Consider the following 27,825-nt stretch of genomic DNA (forward strand, 5'->3'; position numbering starts at 1 on the left):
CATTGGCCGGAGGAAGGTATTCCACACACCAGTGTCAGGTTGATGAGGGATTTTGCACCGAAACTCGGGTTAGAGTTCTGGTCCTGTAATTGCGACAATCTATGACCTTGGACAGGACACAGTTTCCTCAATTATAAACTAGTAACTAGAATCCTTTCATTATGGGGGATGTTGCTTGTGTTAGATGAGAGAAATCACGTGAAAACACCCAACTAAAGCCTGGCACATAATAGGTGCTCAGGAAATCGTCACTGGATCCAAATTGGGTTGGATTTGGCTGTGGGGAACCCCTGGCTGGCAGTCGTGAGGTCTGGGTTCCAGTCTGAGATGCCGCTCTGACGGGGTGGATTGGTTATCTTGGACCAACCTGTCAGTTCACCATGCCTCGGTTTTCTCATCTGTCAGGTATAAGAAGCAGGATGGGGTTAGGACAGTGACTTTTTGGGGTCCCTCCCAGCTGGACCAAAATGGATGTGGGCTGGGTCTCACATGGGTCCACGTCTGTTTGTACCCAGAGTCTGTCATCCCGAGTAGCGGCACCTTCCATGTGAAGCTGCCTAAGAGGCGCGGTGTGGAGCTGGGCATCACCATCAGCTGTGAGTCCCCTCCCCACTTACTGTCCCCTCCTTACTGTCCCTGCCTGCCCCTGGGAGCAGAGTGAGCCCACCTGCTAGGAGAAAGAATACACTTATTGGCCCAGGGGAAAGGCTCCCAGTGGGAGACTTGGGGTCCCCATTCCCTGCACTGCCCAGCTCTGTCTTCAAGCAAGACTGGAGCTTCTCAAAGCCTTAGTTTCCTGTTCTGCACAATGGGAGTCCAGGCTCTTTGGGTCTCCCCGTGGTGTGAAGTCCTTTGTGACCTGGTCTCCATGACCTCTGACACTGCCTCCTGCCATCTCCCTCGGTCACACTCCTCCAGCCACTGCTGTCCTCCAGGCTGTTCCCCGAACAGGCTATATTCCTTCCAGCCCAGGGCCTTCGCACTAGCGGTTCCCTCTGCCCTCTTCCCCACCCCCTTTAGGTCTTTGCTCACCTGTCACCTTGGCAAGGCCTCCCCCACCACCTGATTTGAAATTTCACTGCTCTCTGCACCGTCCCTGTCCTTTGTTTTTCTCCACAGCATGCTTTATCATCTGACAAACTACTTTTAAATTTTGTTGATTTTCTGTGACCTCCACTAGATTGGTAGCTCCAGGAGGGCAGGGATCTTTATTTTCTTCACTACTATTTTCCTTCCTGGCACATAGTAGGGACTCAGTAAATTTTTATTGAATGAATGAATGAATAATGAACGAATGATTATAGGATGAATTGATGAGTAGAGAAAATGAGGCTGACTAGGGCCTGGGAGTCAGGAGCCTGGCTTAGCCCAGCTCTGTCCTGGGGATCCTGAAGGGAAAGAAGTTGGGGTGAGGAGAGTGGAGACCTTACCCATGTGGCCACATCACCACCCCCCACTGCCCTGCTGGGGTGACCTCCTGGTAGATGTCCACCCTGGCCAGGGTAGCACACACGTTGTTGCCAGGTGCCAGGTGCTGGGGGATGGGCAAGAGAGAAAAATGGCTGATGTGGATTGAGCACCTACATGTGCCAGGAGCCTTGGTTATCTAATTTAATCTCAAGACACCCCTAGGAGGTCTGTGGCATCATCCCCATTTTGCAGAGGGGAATCTGAGGCACAGAGAGGTGAGCTGATTTGCTCACAGCCACCCAACTAGGCAGCAGTGGGAGCAGAGCTTGTGGCTCCAAGTCCATGCCCCAATCCTGGGTCTCCCCTGCCCGAGGCTGACACCATCAAAGGTCAGAGTCATGGCCTCTCTCCCTCCAGCGGCCAGCAGGAAGCGAGGGGAGCCCCTGACCATCTCTGACATCAAGAAAGGCAGTGTGGCACACAGGTAGGGGTGCCCCTGGGCCCCGGGGCCGGGTGAGTAGGCAGTGGGGGTGGGTAGGGCACTGGCATGTGCCAGGCTCCATCCTGCACCTCACCCCTGCTCATGCAGGACTGGCACCCTTGAGCCAGGCGACAAGCTGCTGGCTATTGACAACATCCGCCTGGACAACTGTGCCATGGAGGACGCTGTGCAGATCCTGCGGCAGTGTGAGGACCTGGTGAAGCTGAAGATCCGGAAAGATGAGGACAACTCTGGTATGGCCCCGCCCTGCCCGCCACCTCTTGAGGTCTCCTAGACCAGCAGGTTCCCAGCTTGCAATCCAGGGTTCCCTGTCGTTGAGGAGGGATGGTGGTGAGTGCCACCTAAGGGCTGGCTGGTGGAGACTCCTTGAACGGACAGATGCGGGGAGGTGCAGCACCACAGACTTTTCACTGTCCCTGGGGCCTGAGGCCTGTGGCCCTCCAGGACCCTTAGTGAGTGAACAGACAGAAGGTAAGAAAAATGGCACAGGTTGGGAGGCAATAGAGAGGGGAGAGGACTGTGGCCACTGAAGGGCAAATCCCTTATTCAGAGGGGCAGTCACCAGCTCCTATCCTGGGAAAGAGGGTCACTTGTGGGCAAAATTTTTTTTAAAGAAAAGTTGGAAATCTGGTTTCTTCTTATCATGATTCGTATTGTCACCATCATTATTGTTGTTCTGTGTGGTGTGTGAAATTTAAAAATTTTGTTCCACGGTTCTTTTCTTTCTTTTTCTAAACGGTGTTTGGGTGGAAGAAAACATTCTGGAGGCAGCAGGTGGCCTCAGGGTCCCCAGGTTGAGCCATCTGAAGTCTCGGCATGGTTGACTGTGTGAATTAATGGATGAGTGACTGGATGAGTATGAAAGAGTGCACCAAGGTTTCGGGGGGCTGGGGTGCCAGCTCTTGGACCCTGCTATGCCAGACCCCGCCCCTGATGGGTGTCACCCTTGCAGATGAGCAGGAGACCACGGGTGCCATCAGCTACACAGTGGAGCTGAAACGCTACGGAGGCCCCCTGGGCATCACCATCTCGGGCACAGAGGAGCCTTTTGACCCCATTGTCATCTCAGGCCTCACCAAGCGTGGTCTGGCTGAGAGGTGAGCCTGGGCTCCATAAGGACACACACAGATGGGCCAGTACCCTGCAGACCTTCCAGGTCCAGATCAGTGCTGGATAAATGTGTGCTAATCCCTCTGCTCCTTCCCTGCCTGGAGAGTCCACCCTTCCTGGGAAATCAGCACTGTGAGCCTTTTTGGAGCACCCTTGTGCCTTCATAATACAGGGGCTGTGTCTGGTACCTGGGTCCCAGCACCTGGATCCTGGCACAGCCTGGGGCTTTTCCCTGCACATTGGGGGCCTGCCCCCTGCTGTCCTCTCCCCTGGAAAGTGGCAGCTGGGGGAGCTGTGAGAAGGAGGGGGTGTCCCAGATTCTCCAGTTGGTTGGGGGGGTAGGTATATCTGGGGCCCCTAGATGCAAAGGGCCCCACAGGAATCACAGGGAGGCCACCCCAGTGTGGGTGAGAGGGAGCATTCTCCCTCAGCTGTGCAGTGAGCTCCCAGCACTGAGAGGAGCTGGCTATGAAGGGCGAGGCTGGAGGGGCAGGATGGGTCCCAGAGGACCACACAGTATAGGAAGGGCCACACGGTGGTAGGGTGGGAGGGATTCTGGGGCCGAAGCCCCTCAGGACAGCTCCCTGTGGGTGTTCCCGCTCCTTGAGCTCCCCCTGCTGGAAATCCAGAAGACTGCAGGGGCTAGTGAGGACCATTCTGACTTCCAATGTCTTCACTCCCGTATTTGCTGGGTACCTACTGTGTGCAGGCCGTTCTGGGTGCCCAGGAACACAACACACAATTCCCCCTTCCTTCATCGAGCTGATCTAGTTTGGCCATCCAACTGCAATATAATGTGAGCTACCAATTTATTTATAAACTTTCTAGTAGCCACATTAGAAAGGTAAAAAGAAACAAAGAAAATGAATCTTAAATATTCCAACATGTAATCAACATAAAAATTATTAACAAAATATTGTATATTCCTTTTTCCATACCACGTCTTCAGAATCTGGTGTGTGTTTTACATTTTCAGCATGTCTCAACTCAGGCCAGCACACTTCAGGGGCCCAGTAGCCACCCGAGGCTAGTGGCACAGCTCTGATCTTCCTCCCTGAAGCTGCTGTTCCCTGATTCACTCACTCCCTCTGGCCCCAGGGGAGCTTGTTGAGCAAAGCTAGAGATAAGGGCACTAGGGATTGGACCCTATATGAGCTCCCACACGGGGAGCAACATTTGGGATTCAAGACTCCCAGCCCCAATCCTCTGCCTCTTTCTCCCGCAGCTGGGTCAAGTGCATTCTCAGCAGATGCTACAACTTTTCCCCACCCCCTCAATCCTGGCTGCTCCTCAGAATCAGCCCCAGTCCCATAGATTTAATTGTTCAGGGGTGGGGCCAGGCATCTGCATTTTTTAAAAGTTCCTCAGTTCATTCTACTAGTATCTGGGTAGAAAACCACTGGGCCCCGGGATTATGCTCACTCTCTAGATGGGGAAGCTGAGGCCCAGGGAAAAGCAACAGCTACCTGTGTATTTTTGCTGGATGGAAAGATGAACCCATTCCACTCATCCATCCTTCAATAATAATTCAATAAAATAAGTATTATCATCCCTACTTTACAGATGAAGGAACTGAGGGAAGTTAAGAAACTACCCCAAGATCATGTGGCTAAAATTTGGCAGCTAGTTTGTGTGATTCAAACCAGGCTCAAAACTCATGCTTGACACTGGTTCCAGATCCTAACTTTACAGTTAAGCAGGATAATCCCCTCCCGGATTCTAGATTTTATACTTCTATTAATGCAATTCAAGATCACACTTGCTCTTTTTAGGCAGCTGGGTTTAACTGAGATCAACCAGGCTAGTGCCTTGGGGTTCCTGGTTTCCTGAGGACAGACCCCACCACTCTGAAGCCCTGAGTGTCTAACTCCCATTCTCTGCTCTGTGCCTCCTCTCCAGGACTGGCGCTATCCATGTTGGGGACCGTATCTTGGCCATCAACAGCGTTAGCCTCAAGGGCCGGCCGCTGAGTGAGGCTATCCACCTCCTGCAGGTGGCCGGTGAGACCGTCACACTGAAGATCAAGAAGCAGCTAGACCGTGAGTCTCACCTTACACCTTGGGGCCATTGAACCCATTTGGGAAGAAGGTCTCTCTGTGCCTCTGTGCCAGGCTTTGTGTGCCCCATCTCACAGAACCCTTGCTAGCCCCTGTGGAGGTGGAAGGGTACCTGAGACAACTGAGGAAACAAGACTCAGATCGGGGAGTGAGGGGCCCAAAGTCATACAGCTGGTGTGGGCAGAGTCTGGGTCTGAACCCTGTTCTTCATCACCTTCTGCCTCTTAAGGCTGCTTGTTGCACCTTGTGGTCATAACCTGTGCTTTCCTCAGCTTCCCCTGAATTTGTCCCCCATGTCTTGGCAGGGAGGCCACCATGTAAAGTGGAAGGAGCCTGAGCTTTGGGGTATTCCTTCTAATCTGGGCGCCAGTGTTGCTCACCATGTGACCCTTGGGCATGTTGTTCAGCTTCCCTGAGCCTCAGCATTCCCATCTGTGAAATGGGTTTGTCTATCAGTGTGGCACCTCCCTCATCAGACTGCTCAGCAGCAGGCTTAGGGGGCTCAGTGCCTATGAATTCCCAAACCAGACTGAAGTGGGGAAACAGACTTACTGAGCATCTCTGTATCTCCAAGATCAGAGGCCAGTGGCAGTGATCCCCCCTTTTCCTCCTAGGCCCGCTCCCACCCCACAAATCAGGCAGCTTCAGCGAGCCCAGCGATGCAGATGAGGACCCGCCAGAGGCGCTCAAAGGAGGACAGCTGACAGCCCGGTTCCCGCCCCCTGTGCCCAGTGTGGACAGCGCCGTGGAGTCCTGGGACAGCTCGGCTACAGAGAGTGGCTTTGGGGGCTCAGGTAACACCTTGGGACCCTTGGACAAGCAACATGCTGTCTCTGGCCTTTGCAGGGCTTTTCCCTCTGCTAGTCCTCCTGCTCCTCTCTAACTCCATCCACTAGGGACACTTTCCCTGAAGGCAGATCTGATTGGGCCCCATTAGCCTTTCTCGGGGTTCCTCACTCCTCAGACCTTCAGACCTCAGGCCACAGACCTTCACATGCCTTTTAATTAGCATCCACAGCACCCTGAGAAGAGGTTAAGGGACCGAGCTCATCTTCTGCCGTCTCTCTCATGCTAGCCTGGTGCCCAGCACACAGCAGGTGCTCAAGCAATGCTCATTGCATCCAGCTGAAGATGGGAAGGCAGAAATCCCCTTCCCACCCCATCCTACAAGATCCAGCCTGGGGTGGAAACCTCCAGGATGCCCTCCTAGGACACAAATTCCCTTGTCCATGCATGTCGAGACCCACGGGTGGCCTCTGGAGGGGCAGGGGGCATTTGAGTCCTGTGGCTGGCCTTCTGGCTTCTGTGACCCTGAGCCACAGGGACTCCCCAAGGCCCAGCTCAAGGAACGAGTGGAGTGAGGCCTCTAGGTGGCCTCGGGTGGCTCCCAGCCCTGGCCCTCACTCTCTGGGTCTCAGCTTTCCCATCTCAAGCACTTGGTCAGCATCTCTCAGCCCAACACCAGGCAGGGCCTTCAGAGCTCTCAAGGGCAGGGAGAGAAGGGTGGTTAAAATATTGACCCTCCCTCTCAGGCAGGGGATCAGCCAAGCAGAAGCCAGTCGAGCTGGGACAGGGTCCTGGAGCCCCAGGCATTAACTCTTCTGCCAGATGATCAGGATATCTGGGGGTTTCTGAGGTAGGGACCTGGGTGGCAGGAGCCCTCAGGGCACTCTGGGTAGTCATGCTGGCCCAGAGAGGGCAAAGACCTATTTAGGGTCACCCAGCACTACTAGAAATAGATCAGGAAGGAGGGCAAGCTAAGGGCACAGAGAAGATGCAGACATCCCTTGTCTCCACCTGCCAGGTTCCTACACTTCACAGACGACAACCCGGGCTGTGAACCCCCAGGAGTGGCAGCCCAGCCGGCTGAGAAGCAGCCCCCCGCCCACCAAGCCCCGGAGAACAAGCTATACCCCAGCTTCTGCTGACAAGAGCTTCCCCGAGGAGGAGGAAGAGGAGGAGGATTGGGAGCCACCAACTAGGTCTGTGGTGGGAATGCCATGAGGAAGGAGACAGCCTTGGTCTCTGGGCTAGGATGGGTGTGGGTAGTGGTCCCTGTGCCACAGTGGTGGAGGCAATGCAAGAGTCTTGTCTGGCCCCCAAGGAGCACCTCCTGGGAGAGGAGAGGAAAGGTCGAGCACACTGAGGCAGGCCGCGATGGTGGAAAAGCTGGGGGGAGGACTCAGCAGGCGCAAAGTTGGGGTGGGGGGAAGCAGCCTTCCCAAGTCTGTTAGTCTCCTATTCTCAGAAGAGCAGCAGCAGACTCAGAACTCAAACCCAGACCTTCCCGACTTAGCCCAGATTGCTTGATGGCCTCCTGAAAGGACCCTTTGGGTCATGGGCACCAGCCCTGGGTCATGGATATGGTGGTTTTTGTAATGTTGGCTTCGAAGGTCTCAGCCTCTCCCCCTGAAGGAGGAGGCCCCTGCAGAGAGCTGGCTTGTGGAGGAATGCCGTTCCTCATCTAGCCCTGGCCACCCCTTCCCATGTCTGTGCTTTTGGTCAGGCAGTTCCTTCTGCCCAAAACACCTTTCCCTCTCCTCTCCTGGCCAACATCTACTCATCTTCAAAACCCAGCTCACATTTCCCTGCCTCTGGAATGCTTGGCTTTCTCAGGCCCATGCCATTGCTCCCTCTGCTGGTACTCACAGCTGCTCGGGTGGGCCTCCTAGTGGCACTAGTCACCTTGCGTCTACCTGGTTAATTACCTGAGTCTTCTATGTCTCTTCTACGTGGCACCCCTTGCCCAGTGCCTGGCACCCAGTAGGTGCTCATACACACTTTGTGATTGAATCCTCAGTTCCCTGAGAACAGGGGCCACACCTTATTCTACTCGATAGCCCAATTGTTTGTACAATTGACTTAAACGGAGAGAATGTCCTTCAGCCTCAGCCTTCTCATCTTTAAAACGGGAAGGGAGAACTATTTCACATCATTGTCCCTGAGGCTCCCTAGAGGGAAGCCTGCATACCTTTGGAAGAGAGAAAGCGCTTTGCAAACCATTGCACACTTTATAAACAAGTCAGGATTTCGTACATGGCAGATGGCTTTGTGAGCTCTGCAGTATGAAAACCTGACTTGTTACCTTTCTAACGAGACTCAGTTTTAGAGCTGATGATGAACTCATGCAACCTATGATGGAAGTTATGGGGTGGCCTCAGCCCCTCCCCCAGCACAAATACTCTATCGTCTCCATCCATCTGTGTCCTTGTCACTGTCCTCTGGTGCCATGTGTCTGGGTGGGACCAGAAGCCGTCCTCTGGGGCTACACCATGGATCTTCTCTTTGTCTGTCTGTCTGTCCTTCGTCTGTCTCTCTTCCCAGGCGTCCTGTGTCACTGCTCTCCACCCCGTCTCATCTGCCCCTGTTCTAAGACTGGCAGTCTTGGAACTGCGTCTTCCCCCCATTCCGTGTCACCTACCACTGCCCCGGGGCCCCGGCACTGCCACTGAGGATGCCCGCCTGCCCGCCCGCCTGCCCACCCTCTGGCCCCTCGAGCCCAACGCTGATGGCCATTTAGAAGACTCCTCAGGCCCCAGCCTGCCTGCCTGCCCACCCGCCCGCCAGGAGTTGACACTCTCTGGTTCCTACGTTACAGCCCGGCCCCCGGCCCTGCCCACAAGGAGGGCTTCTGGCGTGTGTTTGGGGAAGCCCTCGAAGACCTGGAGTCGTGTGGTCAGTCAGAGCTGCTGAGGGAACTGGAGGTAGGGCCACCTGCCCTGCAGGCCTGTGTGGGGGCACCTGCATCTGGGCACAATGGTGTGTGTACCCGTGGGAGGCAAGCATGTCGCTGGGATTGTGCTCACGTGTAACGTGTATGCATGCACTCACCCAGCACCCTCTGTGTAAAGGTGTCTTCACGTGTGCAGACTGTGCATGGACATGTGGATAGGTGTGACTGAGAGCATCATGGTTGGCACATCAGGGTGTGTGCACATGTGAGCATGTCTGGCATCATCGCGTGTGCATTGGGACCATGTATGTGTGCATACTTGTGAGCAGGCTCATGCATGCACAAATGCTGAGTGTCTTTTTAGACCACGTGTGTCAGAGTATACACATTTGGATGCAAAGGGGCAGTTTTGGTGTTTGTGTGTGCATGTGGTATATATGTGGACGTGGCTGTGGGCATGCCCTGTGGAAGCGTGTGGATGTTGACATCATTTATAACACAGGAGGTGAGGAGCCAGAGGAGCTGAAATGCGGCTTTGTGTGAGGTCAGCATTGCCCGTGATGGAACAGGCTGCCCAGAGGAACCTAGGGGAGATCTGATGGGGTCACTTCTGAATCCCTTCCCACTCTGAGAGCAATCTCGTTTACATTTCTGCTGTGCTTTCACATTTTCTCTGTGCTGTGTTCTAGTTGCTTTCCTTAATCTGTCTTCCAATTTGCTAATATTCTCCTTGGTTTTATTTAGTCTACTGTTTAACCCATTTCCTAAATATTGTATTTCAACATTTTTTATTTCTTTATTTTTTATTTCTTTAATTTCTCATTATTTTTCATCTTTTCACAGTCTTTTTTCTTAATGTTTCATTTTCTTATTTTTCTGCACATTTTAAGCAGACTTATTTTAAAGTTCCTTTAGATGTCTTTTTCTAGTTCCTTGGGTGCAAATTCGTTGGTTGTGTTGTGAGTAGGTAGACTTTGTATTTCACATTGTGCTTACTTTCGGCAGCGGTTACTCCTGGAGGCATCCTGCGTGTGCTCTGTGTCGTTGAAGCATCGCTAGGGTGGAGCCTCACAGGTCTTTGCTGGGGCTTTTGAACTTCATTGGTTCCAGACCAGTTTTTCATATTAATTTCTCAGCTCGGTGTTTCTATTACACTATTTATGGGAGGCAGATTCTGGCCTCATGCTTATATAGTGGTCACCTGAAGCTCCTGGTTTCTCACAAATGGTTTCCCCAGCTCCTGGTGGTTCCTTTCTGCGCCCCTGTGCAGGCAGGCATTTAACGGGATGGCACTCTACCAGCTCTCTGCTTTTCCCTGAATGGGCACCCCAGCTCCTAACATGTATATCTGGTCCCATAGGCCAAATGGTTCTACTCCTGCTCATGTCTGTCTCTATCTAAATTTTTCTTTCTTATTTTGAAAGTGTTTATTTAAAAATTTAAAATTTACTACAGGATTTGGAAGTAGATGAGAGCTTTCTGTATTAATTCAGTCTCCATCTTTTTAAAAATATGTTTTTATTGATTTTAGAGAAAGAGGAAGGGAGAGGGAGAGAGAAGCATCAATGTGAGAGAGAAACATCGATCGAATGCCTCCCGCATGAACCCTGACAGGGATCGAGCCGCATCCTAGGCATGTGCCCTGAACGGGAATCAAACCCTCGATCTTTCAGTGCACGAGACGACAGTCAACCGACTGAGCCACGCTGGCCAAGGCTCAGTCTGCGCCTTAATTGGAAGTCCTAGAATTCTACAATTCTAGGCGTCCAAGAACCTATGATATACCCTGATTTTATTTTTTACTGATTCTATCACCCCAAGATTCTGAGTCTCTGGTCTTTCCTTTTGGACCCTGGCTCTCCAGTCGGGTGAGGACCAGTTGTAAGAGTGGAGAAAGGTGCCTCTGCCTCTTTGTTCCATGTCCTTTCCCATTCTCCTTCCTTCCCACCCCACCCCAACCCAACCCTTTGGCCCTAAGACAATAGTTGTCATAATCTGCCTTCCCTTCGGGGACCACTAAAAGACCCAAACTCCCAGCCCCAGTGTCGGAGAGGACTCCCATCCCACCAACCCCCAAAGCCCTGCCCTTACTCCCATCTATGGATTTCCTAATCTGAATGTGAATAAATTTCCCTCAGGGCCACACACTTGCTGCTCTCAGTTTAGGGCACAGCATTTATGACTCTGCTCTACTTTCCATGAGCATGCCTTCCATTCATCTCTGACACATGTCTTATCTCTGCTCCTTTTGTCCTTCCCCACTGTCGCCATCCCTGTCCAGACCACAGTCATCTTTTGCTTGAACAACTACATGGTCCTTAACAGGTCTCCCTCCTGGTTTCCATGCCCACCTCCGTAGTACAGTTTCCACTCAGCAGCTACAAGATGCTGCTAAATCCACAAATCTGATCCTGTCCCCCACTTGCGTAAATCCTTCAGAGTGTCCCCATTGCTCTTGGGGTAAAGTTAATGTTTCTCACTGTAGTCCCTGGGGCACACAGGATCAAGCCCTCCTCCCAGCCCCATTCCATGCACCCCCTCCAGCCTTCTTCCAGATTCCCATGGCAGAGGCTTTGCACATGCTGTTCCCTCTGCCGGCTGGGGCCTCTCTTCCTCCCCACCCCCTTTCTTGCTCAGGAAGCTTCACACTGGACCGGTTTTGTTGTCCCAGGCCCTCGCCTTCCAGGTACCAGGCCTCTGTGACTTTTGCTGCCATGTGTAACTTTATCATACTTGTTTTTGAAATTAACAAGGTAGTAGAGTGGTTAGGACATTCGACTTTGGAGCCAGACTCTGAGTTCACATCTTAATCCCTCTAAGCCTCAGTTTCCTCATCTGTAAAGTGGAGAAAAATAATGGTATTTGTTGGTCTCAAATATCGTGCAGGATAAAATGAGGTCTATGTATAAAGTGCTTAGAACTGAACCCAGCGCAGAGTTAGAGCCAATTCAGTGCCAATGAAGATTATTCTGATTGCTAGTGTGACTGGTCAGTTCTGGGCGTCCCAGGAGGGCAGCTCTGCATCTATGCCCCTCACCATGGTGACCTTGAAGGCTGGCACACAGTAAGTGTCCAAAGATGCCGACTGAGAACAGTGAGTGTCTGAGTGAAGGGTTTGTCCTCACAGGCATCCATCATGACCGGCACCGTGCAGAGCGTGGCTCTCCAGGGCAGGCCTGGCCACCGGCCCTGGCGGAGGGGCCGGGAGGTACGCGCCTCCCCCGAAGAGATGCGGCAGCTGCTGCTGCCGACAGCCTTGGAGATGCACAAGGTGGGTGCTGGGGGTGGGTGCAGGAGGCCGGGGCCTGTGCCCTGGTGCCATGAAGACTCTCCATGGGCCCCAGATGGGCCCGCCTCTCTCCAGGCTTCACTTCTCCACCATGAAATGGGGATTTTGTACTGGTTTCTCAAAACTCCCATCACACACACACACACACACACACCCCTGTAATGCACACTGGGCTATTACTTACATTTTTATTTAAGTAGACTCACTTTTCCCAAATTAAGTTAGTGTGTATACACACACATACATATGCTTCTATATATTATATGTGTGTATATATATACAGAGGCTTCTATATGTTATATGTGTGTATATATACACAGAGGCTTCTATATATTATATGTGTATATAGTAATACTACCTTAAATAAAAAGCCAGCATTTTTGCCATGTATAGGTTACTATATAGGAAAAAAACACAGCCCAGCCAGTTTGGCTCAGTGGTTAGAGTGTCAGCCTGTGGACTGGAGGGTTCTGGGTTCGATTCTGGCCAAGGGCACGTACCTTGGTTGCAGGCTCAATCATCGACCCTGTTCCGGGTGTGTGCAGGAGGCAACCAATTGATGTGTCTCTCTCACATCGATGTTTCTCTCTCTCCCTTCCACTCTCTCTGAAAAGCCATAGAAAAAATATCCTTGGGTGAGGGTTAAGAAAAAAACACAGAGGAGAAAAAAACCTCTCACCCAATAGCCCTCAGAAACCTCTGAGCCTGAAGCGTGCTCTTTGGTAAACTGGGAGATGAGCAAGTGTTAGGGGAGGTGAAAACACATGGGCACCCCCCCCCAAGACCTTCTCCTGGGTGGAGGGAGGGGACTGAAAAGAACTGAAAGGAGCTCCCTTCCTCAGGGCCCTGCTGTGATTGAGCGCTGTGACCTGGGGACTGGCTGAGGTGCGGAGGGGGAAGGGGGCTGCATGGGCACAGGCAATAAAGGGTGGGGAGTACAGCTGGACAAGGGGCTGCGTCCCAGAGACACTGAACGACAGACCAAGGGATTCCGGCTACTGTGGGAAGCTGGGGACAAAGCTCAGTACTTCAGGGACCTCTTCCTCCTTCTGCTCCAGGTGACCCTGCACAAGGACCCCATGAGGAATGACTTTGGTTTCAGCGTCTCTGATGGCCTCCTGGAGAAGGGTGTCTATGTCCATACTGTGCGCCCTGATGGGCCTGCCCAGCGTGGGGGCCTCCAGCCCTTCGACAGGGTCCTCCAGGTAATGCTGCACCAGGGGCACCTCAGATGGAGTGGTCTTTCCTAGTCCTGGGCTGGCTGAGTGGCCTTGGGCAGGTTAACCTCCCCTCTCTGAGCCCCAGCTTCTTCATCAGGGGAAAAGCGAATGACAACACCAGTTACATTAGTCAGGTTAGTCAGTTATGTTGCAGTAACAAGCGACCCTGAATTTCAGTGGCTTAACACACATGAACAATTACGCATTGCTTACACTGTGCGCCCAGCTCCGCCTGGGCTGATGGAGGCTCCACCCCATGGTCGGTCATTACCTCAGACTTCACAGCAGAGAAAACCAGACAGGAAAAATCGGATATGGGTTTTTTTCTGCCTTTACCAGTCACTCCCCTTCATGGCCTATTGGCCAGAATTAGTGATGTGACCTCACCAACTGCAAGGGAGGCTGGGAAATGTAGGCGAGCAGATGGACGGTTATGGGCATCCTGGCTCAGCCACCTGGGCTGCCTTTCCCATGCCCCAGCTACTTTTATTCCCTCGGTGTGATTTCTGCCATATTTGTGCTAAATTTGCTGAATACGTGTTTTCTCTAAATTAATGAAGTTTTTTTCAAGTTAAATTTATTTTAAAAGGAAAATTTTCTACTCAGGAATGAAAACCCAGCACTGTTTGCTTGAAATAGAAGGCCAATGTAAAATATAAATGAAATAGAAATGAGGCATGGTCACAAAATTCTAGGCAGGAGGCTAAGTGTGTGTGTGCTCTTTCATGATAAAAAGGGAGAAGCAGGTGTCAGAGGGGTGTGAAGGGTGTATTGGCACCTCCCTAGGACTTTCTCTTTGATTAAACTCACCAGAGGGATTGAGAGAGTTAAGCGAAGAATGACTTCCCTTGTGAGTGTTCTAGATTTACCCTTCAGCCCAGGCTGGGCTAATGCCAGTCTGTCCCTTTGCCTGTGCACGGTGCAGGTCAACCACGTTCGCACGCGGGACTTCGACTGCTGCCTGGCGGTGCCACTCCTGGCTGAGGCGGGCGATGTGCTGGAGCTGGTCGTCAGCCGCAACCCACTGGCACAGAGCAGCCGGACCCCTCGAGCACCAGGCCCCAGCAGCCCCCAGATGCTCTGAAGTCAGTGTGGTCCAGACACCCAAGGGGCCACTAGGGCAGATCCTGGCTCCCAGACCTGTAACTGGGCTGGGAAAGTGGCCACCCACGCGTTCATCTGTCTATCTGGCAGGCTCTGTTCTCCGATTCTGTGGAACTGGGGTGCTGGGCACTGAGGTCCCTGCCCCAGTTGGAGTGGCATCTGGTCTTTCTCCACATTGGATCTCCAAGATGCCCAGAGGTGCCAAGACCAACAGAGATAGGCTGCTCAGCTGGGAGAAGAGGGATCTGGACATGGCCCCAGGTCCCTACAGGGCTTCCTCAGAGGGTGTCTGGTGCGGGGAAAGCCTAGCTCAGTGTAGGGAGCACTTTCTCCCAGCAGAGCTATGGAGCTGGAATGAGCTGCCACAGAGGAGTGAACTCCCTGTCACAGGAGGTGAGCAAGCAGGAGCTGGATACCCCAGGGGGGGTTTTGAATGAGGTGTGAGGCATCCCAGTAATGCAGTCACACGTACTCAGAGGGTGAGTTTCCCGACATGGGGAGCATTGGGTAGGAGCCTTCTCCAGAATTCTGGTGTTTGGGGCTTTCTGGTTCCGAGATTCTCTGATTCCAAGCGTCCCCACTTGGAAGGTTCTAAGCTGGGGTGTCTGGAATCCAGGAAACACCAACTCTTTGATATGAAAATGGGTGATTGTTTCAGTTTGGCGTCTCTGGTCTGAAGCTTCTGAGGTTTGAGACTGCGGTTCTGGACCCACTGGGCAGCTCAGTGTCTGGCTTTGGGCTCTCAGCCCCTCCTGCTGCTTTTGCAGGACAAGTAGCCGCTGATCCATCTGCATACACCCCTCTGAGCCCAGGCTTCTCCATGTGGAGGGAGTCAGTCATTTGGGGACAAAATTGGGGCTCCATTCACCTGTCATTCAGTGGCTAAGGGAAGCCATGGAAATAGGAATATAAACTGATGCAGCTACTCCCCCATGTCCAACTCACTGGAAGAGAAGGAGGGAGAAGTGCAGAGGGGGAGAGATAGACAGGAGAATGATAGGCTGGGGAAACGGCCATTCTCTCTCACATCCAGTGGTGAAAGTGTCCAAAGTGGTCATTCAAGGAAGTTTCTTCCCACTTGAAATCTGGAAGCACCAGCATCTCTTAAAATCGTTTTCCTCATTTTCCACAGACCAGACACCCTTTTGATTTTGAGAAGGGCATGGGGCCTCCACCTGGTGGTCTGGGTGTGGCCCCTGGTATGGAGATGGGCAGGCAGGATGCAGTGAGGTTTGGGGCTTTGCTTTGCCCCTACCCAGCTCTTAATGGGGGTTTCAGGAAAATGGGGCACCCACTCCCACCTGCACCCTCCTCCACCTCTGTTCCCTAGAGGCCCAAAACATGTTCTTCCATTCAAGAGACCAGATGGGAAGTCAAGAGGCCTGTTCTCCACCCCCCTTTCAGTTGCTGCTACACCCCCTATGAGTCTGCCGCCTCCTCTGGACAATCAAGGGGCAAACAGTCTCTGGGCAGTTACAGGCCTCCCTGTCCACTGTGGTCCCCTCAGCACTCTGCCACACTCTTCCTAAGGGCCGCCCTCCCCTTCTCTCCCCTCCCCCTTCCCCTCCTGTACCCTGCTCCTCTGCACCCTCCCTGGAGAGCTCTTCATGCTCTGGCTGGACTGCTCAGTGCCTCTACTGTCTTGGATTCCTGTGTGAACATCCACCTCCGAGCGAAAGGGCACTGCCCACCTGTTACAGGGCAACAAGCAAAAGCCAAGAACCCCCATCTTGGAGTGGGGGATACAGCAGAGACATGGCTTCTTGCAGCCTCAACTGTGTGACCTTAGGAAAGTGGCCCAGTCTCTCTGGGCCTCTTGCATTCGACAGAGCTGGACAGAACACACTCCCACGGGCTCTTGGCTTGGGAAAGCTGCACTGGACTGCAGGCGAGGGAAGGTACATCCTAACCCTGACCAATGCTCCCCTCCCTCCTGGGGCTGGGGCCTCTGCCATCCCCCTCCCCCCTCCACGTATGCAACGAGGCCTGTTGGCCTGGGGGCCTGGGGGCCTGGCGGGTGGACCTCCTCGCTGTGGCTGGCCTTCTCATATGCAATATTTCTTCTGGCTTCTCATGGGGATTTTTCATCCCCGACTTGATGTTTCCTGACACCCGTCCCCAGTGAGCATCCTGCCTGCCTATGCATTTTGGGTACAGCCCTTGCAACTTGCCCCTTCCACCCCTAAAAGCTGTATTTTTCTCTGGCTGAGATGAGAGCATATTCCTTGTAAAGTATTTTTCTACATGGGGTTTCTTAGGGCTCTCTGGAAGCACTACAAGCCAAGGGGCTGCACTGCAAAGGCCGTTTGGGGTCTGTCTGCGCCTCATGTAAATCTGTCCCACCAGGGGCTGCAATGACTTGGGAGTTGGGGGTGGGGTGCTGTTGGGATGATTTGCATTTTTTTAAATAAAATTATTTAAATGCACTTAGAGTAGGGTGTCTACTTTTTTTTTTCTTTTAAATCATAGGCTGGCAAGAGTCCGCCTCTGTTTGGCTCTTGGGATGTCTCACCTGCTTTTGATTCATTCATTATTATCCATTCAAAAAGCCTTTGTGTTCTCGGCATCACTCTAGCCCCTGGGGAAAAACAAAAGGAGAGTGATGACACCCTGTCTGAATGGAACTTATATTCTAGTGAAAGACAGTTGACAAGTGAAAAAAATCACAAAGGATTTTTTCAGGAGGAATAAAGAGCAACGAAGAAAACAAAACAGTAATGGAGATGACTGTGGTGGGGACCGTTAGCTCAGGGAATCAGGAAGGGCTTCTCAGAAGAGGTGACTTTTGTGCCAAGACCTGAAGGACATGAGTCAGCCCTGTAGAGATATGAAGGAAGCATGTCCCAGACAGAGGGCATAGCAGGTGCAAAGGCCCTGAGTTGGGAATGAGCTTGATGTTTCAAGGAAGAGAAAGGAGGCACAGAAGGGAGTAGGGTTAGAGACCAGACTGAAGGTCACGAGCCCAATCATGAAGGCTTGGGTAGGGACTATGGATTTTATTCTCTGTGGTGGGGGAAGCCACTGAGGCAGGTGATTGGAGGGTCTGTTGCCTGGGGGGAGAAGGGGTCAGGAGGGCAGCCCGGGGGGTGGTGTCATGGGTAGGATGAGCCCAGGGGGCAGGTCTGGGTCCCACTGGGGGAGCCAGAGCTCTGTGTGGACAGAGGAAGAGCTTCCCATTAGCTATGCCAGATGCAGTGAGCTTCCCCTCAGGAGGGGTATAAGCAGGGGCTGGACCACACCGATTACATTTATGTGGCTGGGCTAAGAAAATTGGAGGCTGTAGTAGTATTGCACAGGGCTCTGCTGGTCTTCTGGGAGGCAGCATCGGTCCTACAGTCTGGCTGAGTACCAGGCACTGTTCTGAGAGCTTTGCAAGAATTCCCTGGATCCTCCCAACAGCTTTCAGAGGTGGCTCCATTTCCATCTCAACATTATAGATGAGGAAATGAGGCACAGAAAGGTTAAGTAGCTTGTCCAAGGTAACATGGGTAAGAAGGAATAGTTAGGATTTGAATACAAGTCATATGGCCAAAACACTCAGGGAGGCAGGGAGGGAGGGAAGTGGACAGAGGCCAACAGAAAGGCAGATAGCCAGAAAAAGAGGGGAGAGAGAAATTTTATTCTAGCATTGTCTATAAATAATGAAATACTGAGAAAGATTCCTTTAGTCTGGGAAGTTGGGGAAAGGACTCAGCAAGCTCTCCTGACCTTGCCCACTCACAAAAGGTGATGGGACCAGTGGGCTGGAAGGCTGCCCCAAACACTGACCCTCTCCTGGCCTGTTTCCCCATCTAGAACAGTGTTGGGCTTATGACCCTAAAGCTGAGGACATCTGTGCCAACCACTGGCCTTTTGGGGTCCTGAGTGTCCTCCCTGTAAGGTCCCTAAGTGCATACCTCCAGGATTTGCCACTTACCCATCTTCCAGCAGCCCTCTGGCCCCACTCTTGGACTTGGCAATCAGAGCCCCTGTGGGATGGCATGGGATCAGACTTTAGTGACTGCACCTGGTGGGAGGCTGAGGGGGCAGGGAGGGCACCAACCTCAGTTAGTGCCCCCCTCCCTGGGTTACAGCAGGATAACCCTGTGCCAGGAAAGAAGGAAATGAAGCCAGGGCAGGTCAGGGCCTAATGCATTATGAGCATCACCTCTAATCATTCCTAAACCCTTAAAGGGGCTGTGGTTTATTCCAGATGGCGAAAGTGAGGCTCTGGAGACTGTAAGAGATCTCCCAACTGCATGGGCTAAGCGTGTAGCAGGTGAGCTTCACTCAGCAGGACCGGTAGACCTAGCCAGAGCTGGCCCAGGAGTCAGTGGACCTGAGTGAGAAGGACTTTTGCACAGACTTGCTGTGTGCCTGTGAGCAAGCCTCTGCCTCAGTGTCTCCAACCCTGAACCTCTGAGGAGCATCCTGGGGTGGGACTGAAAGCGCCTTAGGAACTGTAAAGCACTTGCCAAATATAAGAAAAAACAACCTCATCGAAAGAGAACCCACACGTGTTGGATTTAAAAAGGAAATGTTTATTTTCATGTTATAAGGTGATTACAAACTCCTCTAAAAAAAAGCAAAGATGGATTTAAAATATTGATATACATATGTATCTAAAAAGCAAAAGAGGAAAGGAAAAACCCTGCGAATACAGGGATTCATATCATAAAACATTTATACACAAAAGCTTGTATATTGCAAGACTGAATTACACACCAAGGATCTTATTCAAATACAAATGTTCCTCCTCAGAACAGTGTCTTGTTGGTTGAATTTTTTTTTTTTACAAAAGTTTAAAATATCTTAAAAATATTTTGAAGTTTAAAAAAAAAAAAGTCCTGATGAGCCAGACATATTTCTGGAAGGAGGCAAGACCCACGTTCCCAGCTTTCTCTTGTGCTAAATACAGAGTCACAGTTGGTAAGGATTTGAAAATTAATTGGGTAAAAAAAAAAAATGGAGCTAATGTTTCAGTTTGAAGCCAAATGTATCACAAGATGCTTCATCCTTCGGGATTTTGTCAGAACACGTCTGTAGTGACACCCACAAGAGAACAATGAAACGGCTTCCTATTAAAACAAGATGCATTCCGAGAGGGAGGGGCCCACATTCCTCTCCAATTTTGCTATCTGGGTTTTTGTTTTGCGGCTTTGTGCTTGTTGCATTTTTGCACAGTGGTATTTACAGCATCCACATGGAAAGACCAGTTTGGAGTCACCTGACCTTGGGTCTGAGGGCTGGTGGGGCCCTCTAGCCACCTAGAGGGGCTTTCTCTTGGGCCCCTTCCTGGCCTGTGTCTGAGGTATGGGGGGAGGGAGGCACCTCTGCCTTTAGCACTGGCTTCCCAGAACTTCCCCATCCAGGACAGTGTTGCGAGGTCGGCTGGGCCACTGGCCACTGTGCGGTGGGACCTGGTGGCACAAGATTGCCCTGTGCTACCGGCTGAGGGGGGCTGGCTTCCTCACTGTCTCTGGGGCTGTGCAGGGGACCTGGGGTGAGATCAGGGGACCAGAGGTACAGAGAGGGAGCTGTGTACCACCTGGAAATCAGAATCCAAGGCCACTTCCTGCTGACTGGGAATGTCCTATGTGGCCTCGGGCTGAATTCTGCCTCAGAGTTCTGCCTCCGGCACACCAGCTGGCTTCTCTGAGCCTCAGTTTCTTCATATGCAATCAGGATCTCAACACCTAGCTCAGGGAGGGCTGCCGGGTGCAGGGCCCAGGTGAACAGGGGCTGCCTCTCCTTCTCGAGGCCTGAGTCACAGCTTGGGGACCAGTTGGCCCAAGGATAGTGAGGGGATGGAGGATGCTGCTCATCTCGTCCCTTTTCCTAAAGGTTCCTCTTTGGTCTTCAGGGAGAACACTGGGGAGCTGTACTCAACACTCGCCACACACGCCTCAGAGGACCTGCAGCTGGAACTGACTGCAGACAGTCTGGTTCCATTCCCACTTGTTGTGTCAAAGTTCCTCCCCCACCCCAGGCCTCCATTTCCCCATTTTACAAGGGTGTCGACTGGGGGGCCTGGAAGCCTCTCCATCACTGACCGTGGGGCTCCCCTGCAGGAACTAACATGGCCCAGGCCCAGTTCGATGAAGCATCTCCCTTTCTCCTGGGGCCCCTACCCATTTCTGCATCCTAAAAAAAATTCTTTAAACACCTCCCTCGCATCCCTTCCAGGTCTGGCTGGCTGGACTATGTGCGGGCATCCGAATTTCTGACCCATCCCGGGCAGAGAATAAGCAGATTGCCCCCTCTCCAGAGACAAGCGGACCAGAGTCATGAGCGCCAATGACAGTTTCCTTTATGTGGAGATATAGAAAAGTCACGCATCATTCCACATTGTACTCATAGAGCCAAGTTCTGCGGATACACCAGAGCTAGGGGATTAGACACGAGGGTAGAGATTGGAGACAGGTGCTGGGGGGAGACTGTCGAGGAATGGGCTTGGGGAAAGTGGCTGACCTTCCAACCAGGTGGGACCTGGGGACTTGGTCTGCATGTGTCTTTGGTCTAGAATTTGGTCTGGGAATCTTATAAGAAGAGGCCTTCCTCGGGCCATTTTTAGAATGTTGCGATTTGCCCGCCACCTTGTGGCCTTTCACTGGAGGTCTGAGCCCCAGAGGGGAGATAAATGTGGCCTGAAATGACCACAGATGCCCAGGTAGCCACAGCTTGCCAAGCCCCCCTCGCTCCATACGTCACCTGTCCCTAATCACTGACAGTGGTTAGTTTACTAAAGTTCCATAAGACAGAAGGAAACAGGTCACATTGCTACTCAGTAAAATTCGGGGGGGGGAAACACAATAAAATCAAATCGGACACAGTGGCAACCATAAATACATAGAAAAACAGGAACACACTGGAACTGTGAACGGTCTGGAATAGGTGTTGTTTGGCAGAGTGTATGCTTTGGAAACAGTGAAATGTGAAAGTTTACCAAGACAAGAGGTTCAGAATGGCCTCTGCCCCTTGGGAGGGGGACACCAAGGCTCCTCCCTCTCTTGGATTTGGGGAGGGGAGGTTTTCAGGATTCAGAGAGGCCCTGCTCTGAAAACCTGAGCTGGACTTCACTCCCTACCCCCCACCCCCCTGCTAGGCAGTTACTGCCACTTGTGACATTTAGACTCTGAACTTGGAAGTGACTTTAAATGGCACAGTTTAGGTCCAAATGGGGGCCAGGGTGGAGCTGTGTTAAAGGTAGAGTATCTTCCCTCTGGTTCAGAGAAGACGCCATTCTCGGTAGAGCCAGTTCTGGGGTGCCAGCCCCCTGAACAACCCCAGCTTCCTAGAAAACGCTCCCTCACTGCCTCCTCTCGGTCCACATAGTGCATATCCGACACCAGCTACTGCAGGGATGGTGAAATGAAGAGTTTTATTATTGCCGGGCTCTACCCTGCGTCGCACTTGTGACTGAACTGGGAGGAAGAGTTTTGAGAGCACTTCGTAGATTCAGATATTCAGTGAACCTCCAAAGACGCTCTTGGTTCTTCCTGTGAGGAGCCAGCATGGCCTGGGCTGGGATCTTCCACAAGAGCTTGTCAAGAGTTTCTCCCAGCCTCTGGGAGACGAGGGTAGAGAGATGAGGGGGAAAAAGCACCCCTCCCCAACACCAGGCCACCGAACCCTGGGGCCCACATCCTTTGGTCCACTCACTCACCCCTCATCCCTCACCAAATACACTGATCTCAAAATAAAAGGTGGGATTTTGTTTTTTTGCTATAGGGCCTCACCTGTCAGCTTTAAGTCAGTGCCTTTAAATTCGGGTGGCTGGTTCATTACTTTGGCATCTCTCTTCTTGGCTGCAAGTGTAATGAGACAGCTCTCCTTTCTCCAGCCCCTGTGGGTCTGGCCAGTGGGTGGGGCCCTCTCCCTGCTGTCTGCTTCTACTTGAACCAGGTCTGGGAGGTACTACACCTTTAAAATGGGTTGGCTGTCCCAGGAAAATTCCACCCTGCGTTTTTTTGGGGCAGAACTTTCTGCCAGCTACACAAGCACCAAAGAATTGCTTTTGAAAAGGAGATCTATTGCTGGCAAGATCAATTCAAGTGGTAAAAGTGTATGACAATCTCTAAGTGTATATATAATTATATGTAAAAAAAAAAATACAAAGAAAATTTACCAGTTCCCATAAAATACATCTAATTCAGTATGAAAGCTCTGCCTTGCCCCGGACTTCTGCCCATGGGGTTTTTTTTTGTACAAAATATCCCCAAATCAAAACAAAATACACATACGCACAACACCACACACACGCACACACACACGCACACAGTAATATTTTCTGTGACAATTAAAAAAAAAAAATCCTAGTGCAAATATAAAGCTCTGTAAACCTGGTCCTATGAGAATCTAATGTTAGTAAACAGCAGGAAAGCAGCCCCGTCAGCCCGAGAGAGCTCACATCATGGTCTCCACTATGATGTGGGTGGGTTTCATGAGAGCGCCATTCATGCTCGAGTGGGAGCTATAGGGTGTGGCCCCCTCTCGATCCATGGCCCAGCGGTTGGGTTCCCTCGGGGTCAGCAGGTACTTGAGTCTCTGGAGAAAGAAGAAGATAGGAGCGGGAGGAAGTCAGGCAGTCTGGTTCCCTTTCACCAGACTCCTACCCCCTCTGGGTCCTGCCAGCGCGCTGTTTGGCCTTTGACTAACTACTGTCCTCTCTGGACCTCCCATCTCATCCACTGGCAAATAAAGAAGCGGGCCTAAGGTGCCCCTGAGGCCCCTTCACCCTCCCAGCTGGCTGGCCACGCATGGAACCAGTGAGGGAAAGAGCCCTCCCCAAGGACCCCAAGAAAACCAACGGCAGAACTGGGACACAAACTCAGGGCGCCTGCCTCCCAGCCCACCTCTGTCAAGTGTCCGCTCAGAAACTTAAGTAGAAAGCAGTTGCGAATAAGAAGTTCTCTATCTAGGCATTCAAGTTAGGTATATTATAATTTTTCAAAGTTGCTTATTAAAAGCTACAATATTTCATTTCAAAAATCCAGATTTCCATCTTCTCTTTAAAAACTGTAAGATCTGGCAACTGCAGTTCCCATGTCCCCTCTTGGTACATGAGCTGAGCGCATTGCTGCCCGCTGCGGATTTCCATCACCTTCTCCTGTTCACTCCTGGGCCGCCCCAGTGGCTTCCCTCATCTGGGTTGCCTGACTGGTCCCTGGAGGATTGGCTGGAGGCCACAGGTAAAGGGTGAGGGGTGGGATGCCAGCAGGAAGGGCATCCTGCTCCCCTTTCACCGCTCCCCCTCTCTGTATATCTGTACAGTGGGGTGTGCACACAGCAGGGGGACAGGAGGCGAAGGCCCCAGCCAGCCACCCGGCTCTGTTTATATGGGGAGAGGGGGTGAGATGCAACTGGACTCCTCCCAGGACAAACCTGGGTTTGTAGAACATGGCTCTGAGATATTCATGGCTGGGAAGATACCTGGGCCACCTGTGCAGGTGGGAGCCCCAGGGGGCACATAACAAAGACAGGTGGCTGGTGGTTCAACGGCCTTCAGAAGAGGGAGTTAGGTTTGTAAGTAAGGAAGGGGTGCAAGTTTGGGGTGGAGTGGATTCCTCACTCACCCCTTCCTCCTTCTCCCACACTAACCCACTGTGACCAAACCTCTAAACGGGCTGGAACAATGTTTTAAAATTAGACTTTGAAGCCCTGGCCGGGTGGCTCGGTGGATTGGAGGGTCATCCCGTGCACCAAAAGATGGCAGGTCCGATTCCTGGTCAGGGCACATACCCCAGGTTGCAGGTTCAATCCCTGGTCAGGGTGTGTGCAAGAGGCAACCAATTGATGTTTCTCTCTCTCTCCCTTCCTCTCTAAAAAAATAAATAAAATTAGACTTTGAAGAGACACAAGTTAGTGACCTGTTGGGTGTACCTGTGTCCCACTCCCCATGGTTGAACTAGGTAACTACTGTGGGTACTGACCAATCAGAATAGACATCCAAACCCCTCTGTTATGTATCCAATTAGCCCTTCAGTTTCTGGATGCTGGGACATTCTAGAAATGCCTGGGAGGGACTGGGTTGGCATGGTGTATTTGTAGGGTGGTACCTGGAGGGCTCAGGGCAGCAGCTATTGTCTACACGTCCCTGGGTTCAGTATTTCAATCTTTTAACAAATGATAGGGCCAGTCAGCATTCTGGCTGAATACCGGGGTCTTTCCTTGTGTCCTCTGAGAAAATACAATGAGCCTAGTGCTACAGGAACACCCCAGGGCCGAGCTGGCTCAGACAGAGCTTCATGTTTTCCTCCCTGGCACACCCCTGCCTACTTCCTCTGTCTCGGGAAGGCGGGAAAGCTGGTCCCTTTCTGCCCGGCCTCTCTCCCCCCCACCAACAACACCTCCAGGCCATTCCCCTGCCCACAAGGAAACCCACCCAGCCCACGGGGGAGCCACGGCCCCAGGACATCCTGGCTCCAGATTTTTAAGAGAATAACAATAAAAACAGCCCAGAACAAAACAGTGCAATCTTGGAGCCCGCCCAAGCCCAAAGGTTAAGGAAGATTCTAAGAAAAGGATTTCTTGGAAAGAGCCCTGGAATCTACAGTATTGTCAGAGGAATTTCTGAGAGGAGGTGGGAGACCGGGAGAGGGCCACAGGGGAGGAGCCTGGCATGCACAAAGGCCTGGAAGCAGGAGGTTCTGCCTAGGACAGAGGTGGCCTCTGAGGGTGGGGCAGCAGACAGGACCAAGATCTGGGGAAGGGGACACCAGCAGGAGCTGGGCTTATCTGCGATTTGGCCCCAGGGTAAGGGAAGGTCTCTGGGTGGAGCTCAGGCTTCCTCCCCGGCTCCTAGTCTCCTGTCTCCAGGCTTTAGAAATGCAGCCCACACCGCTCCCAAGATAAAGCCCTAGCTCTTAGTGTGGAGTCCACAGCTGCTGCCACCTCTCCAGCCTCTTCACCCCACCCCCAGAACGTGCCACTGCTGCACCATGTCCACACCCTCCCATTTGAATTCTATGAGTGGCAAATTCCTCCTCCTGCCACAGCCCTGCTCTGAATGTCACCACAGAGCCTTCTCCCAAGTTAACTGTACTTTGTTCTAGTTTTCCCACAATGTACCCTCCTGCCCACAATCTCAACCACTCCATGGGGCAGGGAGGGGTGTAGGACTCAGGGCAAATGACATGCCCAAGGTCACACAGCAAACTGACAGCAGGCTGGTCTTCAGCCTCCCGCCATACCCCCCAATCCAGGCTGGGGCCCTGAGTGCTCACCACGAGGAACGGCCCTTCTGTCTGGCAGAGGCGGATGACCATGACCAAGGGGACACACACCATGGAGGACAGGGCCAGGCTCCAGCCCAGCCCGATGGCCCAGGTGGGGTACACGTACACTTTGTTGTAGGTCAGGGGTATGTACTTGACGAGAGAGAAAATGAAACATCCCTGTGGAGAGATGAGGGCAGTCAGGGGGGGTCCTGTGCATTGGGGGTAGGTGGCTTCTGGGACCAAGGCAGGTCCCACCGATGGGGCCTCACACCGTTCTCCACTCTGCAGCATAAGGACCTCCTCCAATGCAAATCTGACCAAGTCACTTCTCTGCTCAAAACCCTCTGTATCTCCCCAGTGCCTTCAGGATGCAGCCCAAGGTCCTCAGCCTGGCCAGAGCCACCAGGAGCTGGATCCCTTCCCTTCTCACCTGCCCCCACCTCTTCCTCCACATCTATACTCTAGCTACCTACCAAGAATCCCTTCCAGTTCCTCAGCCACTTGCCCCAGGGCCTTAGCCCAGGCTGTTCCCTTTTCCCCTAATCTCCTCCTAATTTAGCTCTAATGGTCCTGCCTTACTTGCCCAGGCCCTGCCCAGACTCAGTTAGGCACCTATAGTTTTCCTTCCCAGAAAGCATGTGGTTACAATCGCTTCTTCAGCACACGTTCCCGCCCAACCTGAGTCAGTGAGGGTGGCAGGTATGTGTCTTGTTCCCCAGTTTCTCTAACACTTGGTGCAGTTCCAGGTGCACACAACAGGTGCACAATAAATGCTAGCCTTTCCTCCTTTCTCCACTCATCTCTATCTCTGAGCCCCAGGCTCCACTCCCAGGACAAGGTGTAGACCTGGGCCTTGCCCGGTTGGGTGTCCACAGCCCAGCCTTGAGCCCATGAAATTGGCCAGCAGCCATCAATGTCCATGAGCAGTGGGATGGGATGAGGGGGGGGTCAGCTCTGAGCCCCTAAGCCTATGCAGAGGTCGCCTTTTCCATATTCAGCTGAGCTGGGAGGGCCCAAGGCTCCTGTTCTGGACAGAATGACAGCACCTCAGAGTCTAACTCAGGTTATCCTGGATGACCATAATGTGAAAATGACTTATCCTCATGATCTAATAACTGGGGTTTGATGGGGAAACAAATCCATCTACATTAGAACTGATGACAGGAGCATTAGGCTGCAGATGGGGCATTAGGCAGTAGATGGCTTCCATTGGGCACCTGCTGTATGCCTGGCACTGTTCTTGTTTCTGTTCTTATGTGTGGGGCTGTTGCTTAGACAGGGAGAGTGGCCGGGGGTAGCTGCTCTGGGCTCCCCCAACATGAGGAAGCTCTGTACCTGCCTGAGACCCATACCTGCCTGTCACATTCCTCTTCCTATTAGGGTGACTTCATCCTACCACCTTGGAATACAGCCTATCTCTGATCCACAAACTCCTCAGGGAGGGAGAAAGGGAGAAACTGACGGTCAGAGTGGTGAGAGGAGTTGCCCCCACACACACATTCAGTAAGAACGAGAGCATGGGTTTTGAACCTAACAAAATCCATCTCCAAAAATAAACTTGCCAATTGTGGTTACTGGCTGCTATAGTTTACTTATTTTTATGGGGAAAATAAGTACCTCAGATGGAAAGGCCACAACCACGTTAAACAATAACAGTAACAACCTAAGGGTGCCAGCTGCCACTCGCGTCCCATGTCAGAGTCTCTTCATTTTACAAATGGGGTGGGCAGGGCCCGAGAGGGAAGGGGCTCACCTAAAGTCACACAGTGAGTTAATGGCAATGTTGACTTATTCTGGCAGAGTAGCCGAGGTCACTGAGGGGACCATTTATTCCTCAGCCCCTGGTCCCTAAATGCAAGAAACATTCCTGCCATTTGTTCCTCCCACGGAGTGAGCCGAGATGGCAGAGCAGATGTGTCCCCTGCAATTAGCTCCAGAGCTCACGGCTGGTTTTGAACCTTGGCAGGAAAGCAGCTCTGTTACAGAGGACGTCCCCCTTGGCCTCTGAGGGGAACCTGGAAGCAGGCAGGGTGCCTGGGTGCCTGGGTGTACTCACTCCAAGGCCACATTCCAAGATGGTGGGAAGAGGAAAGTGTCACTTCACTGTCCTTGGTTCCTGGGCCAGTACACAGTTCCCTTGTTCTTGGGAGAGGCCAGAGCATCTCTTTGCTGGGAAGTCCCCTCTCTAGTCACAACCCCCACCCTGCCACGGAAACCATATTCCCCATGCCTGTGACCTCTCCTTTGGACATCCCAATGGCT

General features: G+C 52.3%; 2 protein-coding genes across 6 annotated transcripts in view; one reads left to right on the plus strand and one right to left on the minus strand.

The window, feature by feature from the left end:
- The window catches only part of GRIP2 (glutamate receptor interacting protein 2), a gene marked incomplete at its 5' end in the record, with an annotated part of 52,377 nt that extends 35,589 nt beyond the window's left edge, over positions 1–16,788 (plus strand). For 2 of the 3 annotated variants that reach the window (XM_081159327.1, XM_081159328.1), the window contains 11 exons: positions 516–596; positions 1,828–1,894; positions 2,000–2,145; positions 2,865–3,009; positions 4,922–5,061; positions 5,694–5,873; positions 6,884–7,061; positions 8,678–8,783; positions 11,880–12,023; positions 13,100–13,246; positions 14,187–16,788. In XM_081159327.1, coding sequence (XP_081015453.1) covers positions 516–596; positions 1,828–1,894; positions 2,000–2,145; positions 2,865–3,009; positions 4,922–5,061; positions 5,694–5,873; positions 6,884–7,061; positions 8,678–8,783; positions 11,880–12,023; positions 13,100–13,246; positions 14,187–14,345 — 1,493 coding nt within the window. In that variant the 3' untranslated portion in view covers positions 14,346–16,788. Of the gene's footprint in view, positions 1–515; positions 597–1,827; positions 1,895–1,999; positions 2,146–2,864; positions 3,010–4,921; positions 5,062–5,693; positions 5,874–6,883; positions 7,062–8,403; positions 8,644–8,677; positions 8,784–11,879; positions 12,024–13,099; positions 13,247–14,186 lie in introns of those variants that run through there. The other variant, XM_081159329.1, reaches the window with a different exon arrangement.
- A 4,914-nt stretch (positions 16,789–21,702) lies between these two features.
- The window catches only part of SLC6A6 (solute carrier family 6 member 6), a 79,304-nt gene continuing 73,181 nt past the window's right edge, over positions 21,703–27,825 (minus strand). For 2 of the 3 annotated variants that reach the window (XM_081160681.1, XM_081160683.1), the window contains exons 14-17: positions 25,570–25,740; positions 22,755–22,891; positions 22,084–22,152; positions 21,703–21,911 (exon numbers count right to left, since the gene is read on the minus strand). In XM_081160681.1, the coding sequence (XP_081016807.1) occupies positions 22,107–22,152; positions 22,755–22,891; positions 25,570–25,740 (354 nt within the window). In that variant the 3' untranslated portion in view covers positions 21,703–21,911; positions 22,084–22,106. Of the gene's footprint in view, positions 21,912–22,083; positions 22,153–22,363; positions 22,892–25,569; positions 25,741–27,825 lie in introns of those variants that run through there. The other variant, XM_081160682.1, reaches the window with a different exon arrangement.

This window comes from Miniopterus schreibersii (assembly GCF_964146895.1).
Source record: "Miniopterus schreibersii genome assembly, chromosome: 15".
In the NCBI taxonomy this organism is placed as follows: Eukaryota; Metazoa; Chordata; class Mammalia; order Chiroptera; family Miniopteridae; genus Miniopterus; species Miniopterus schreibersii.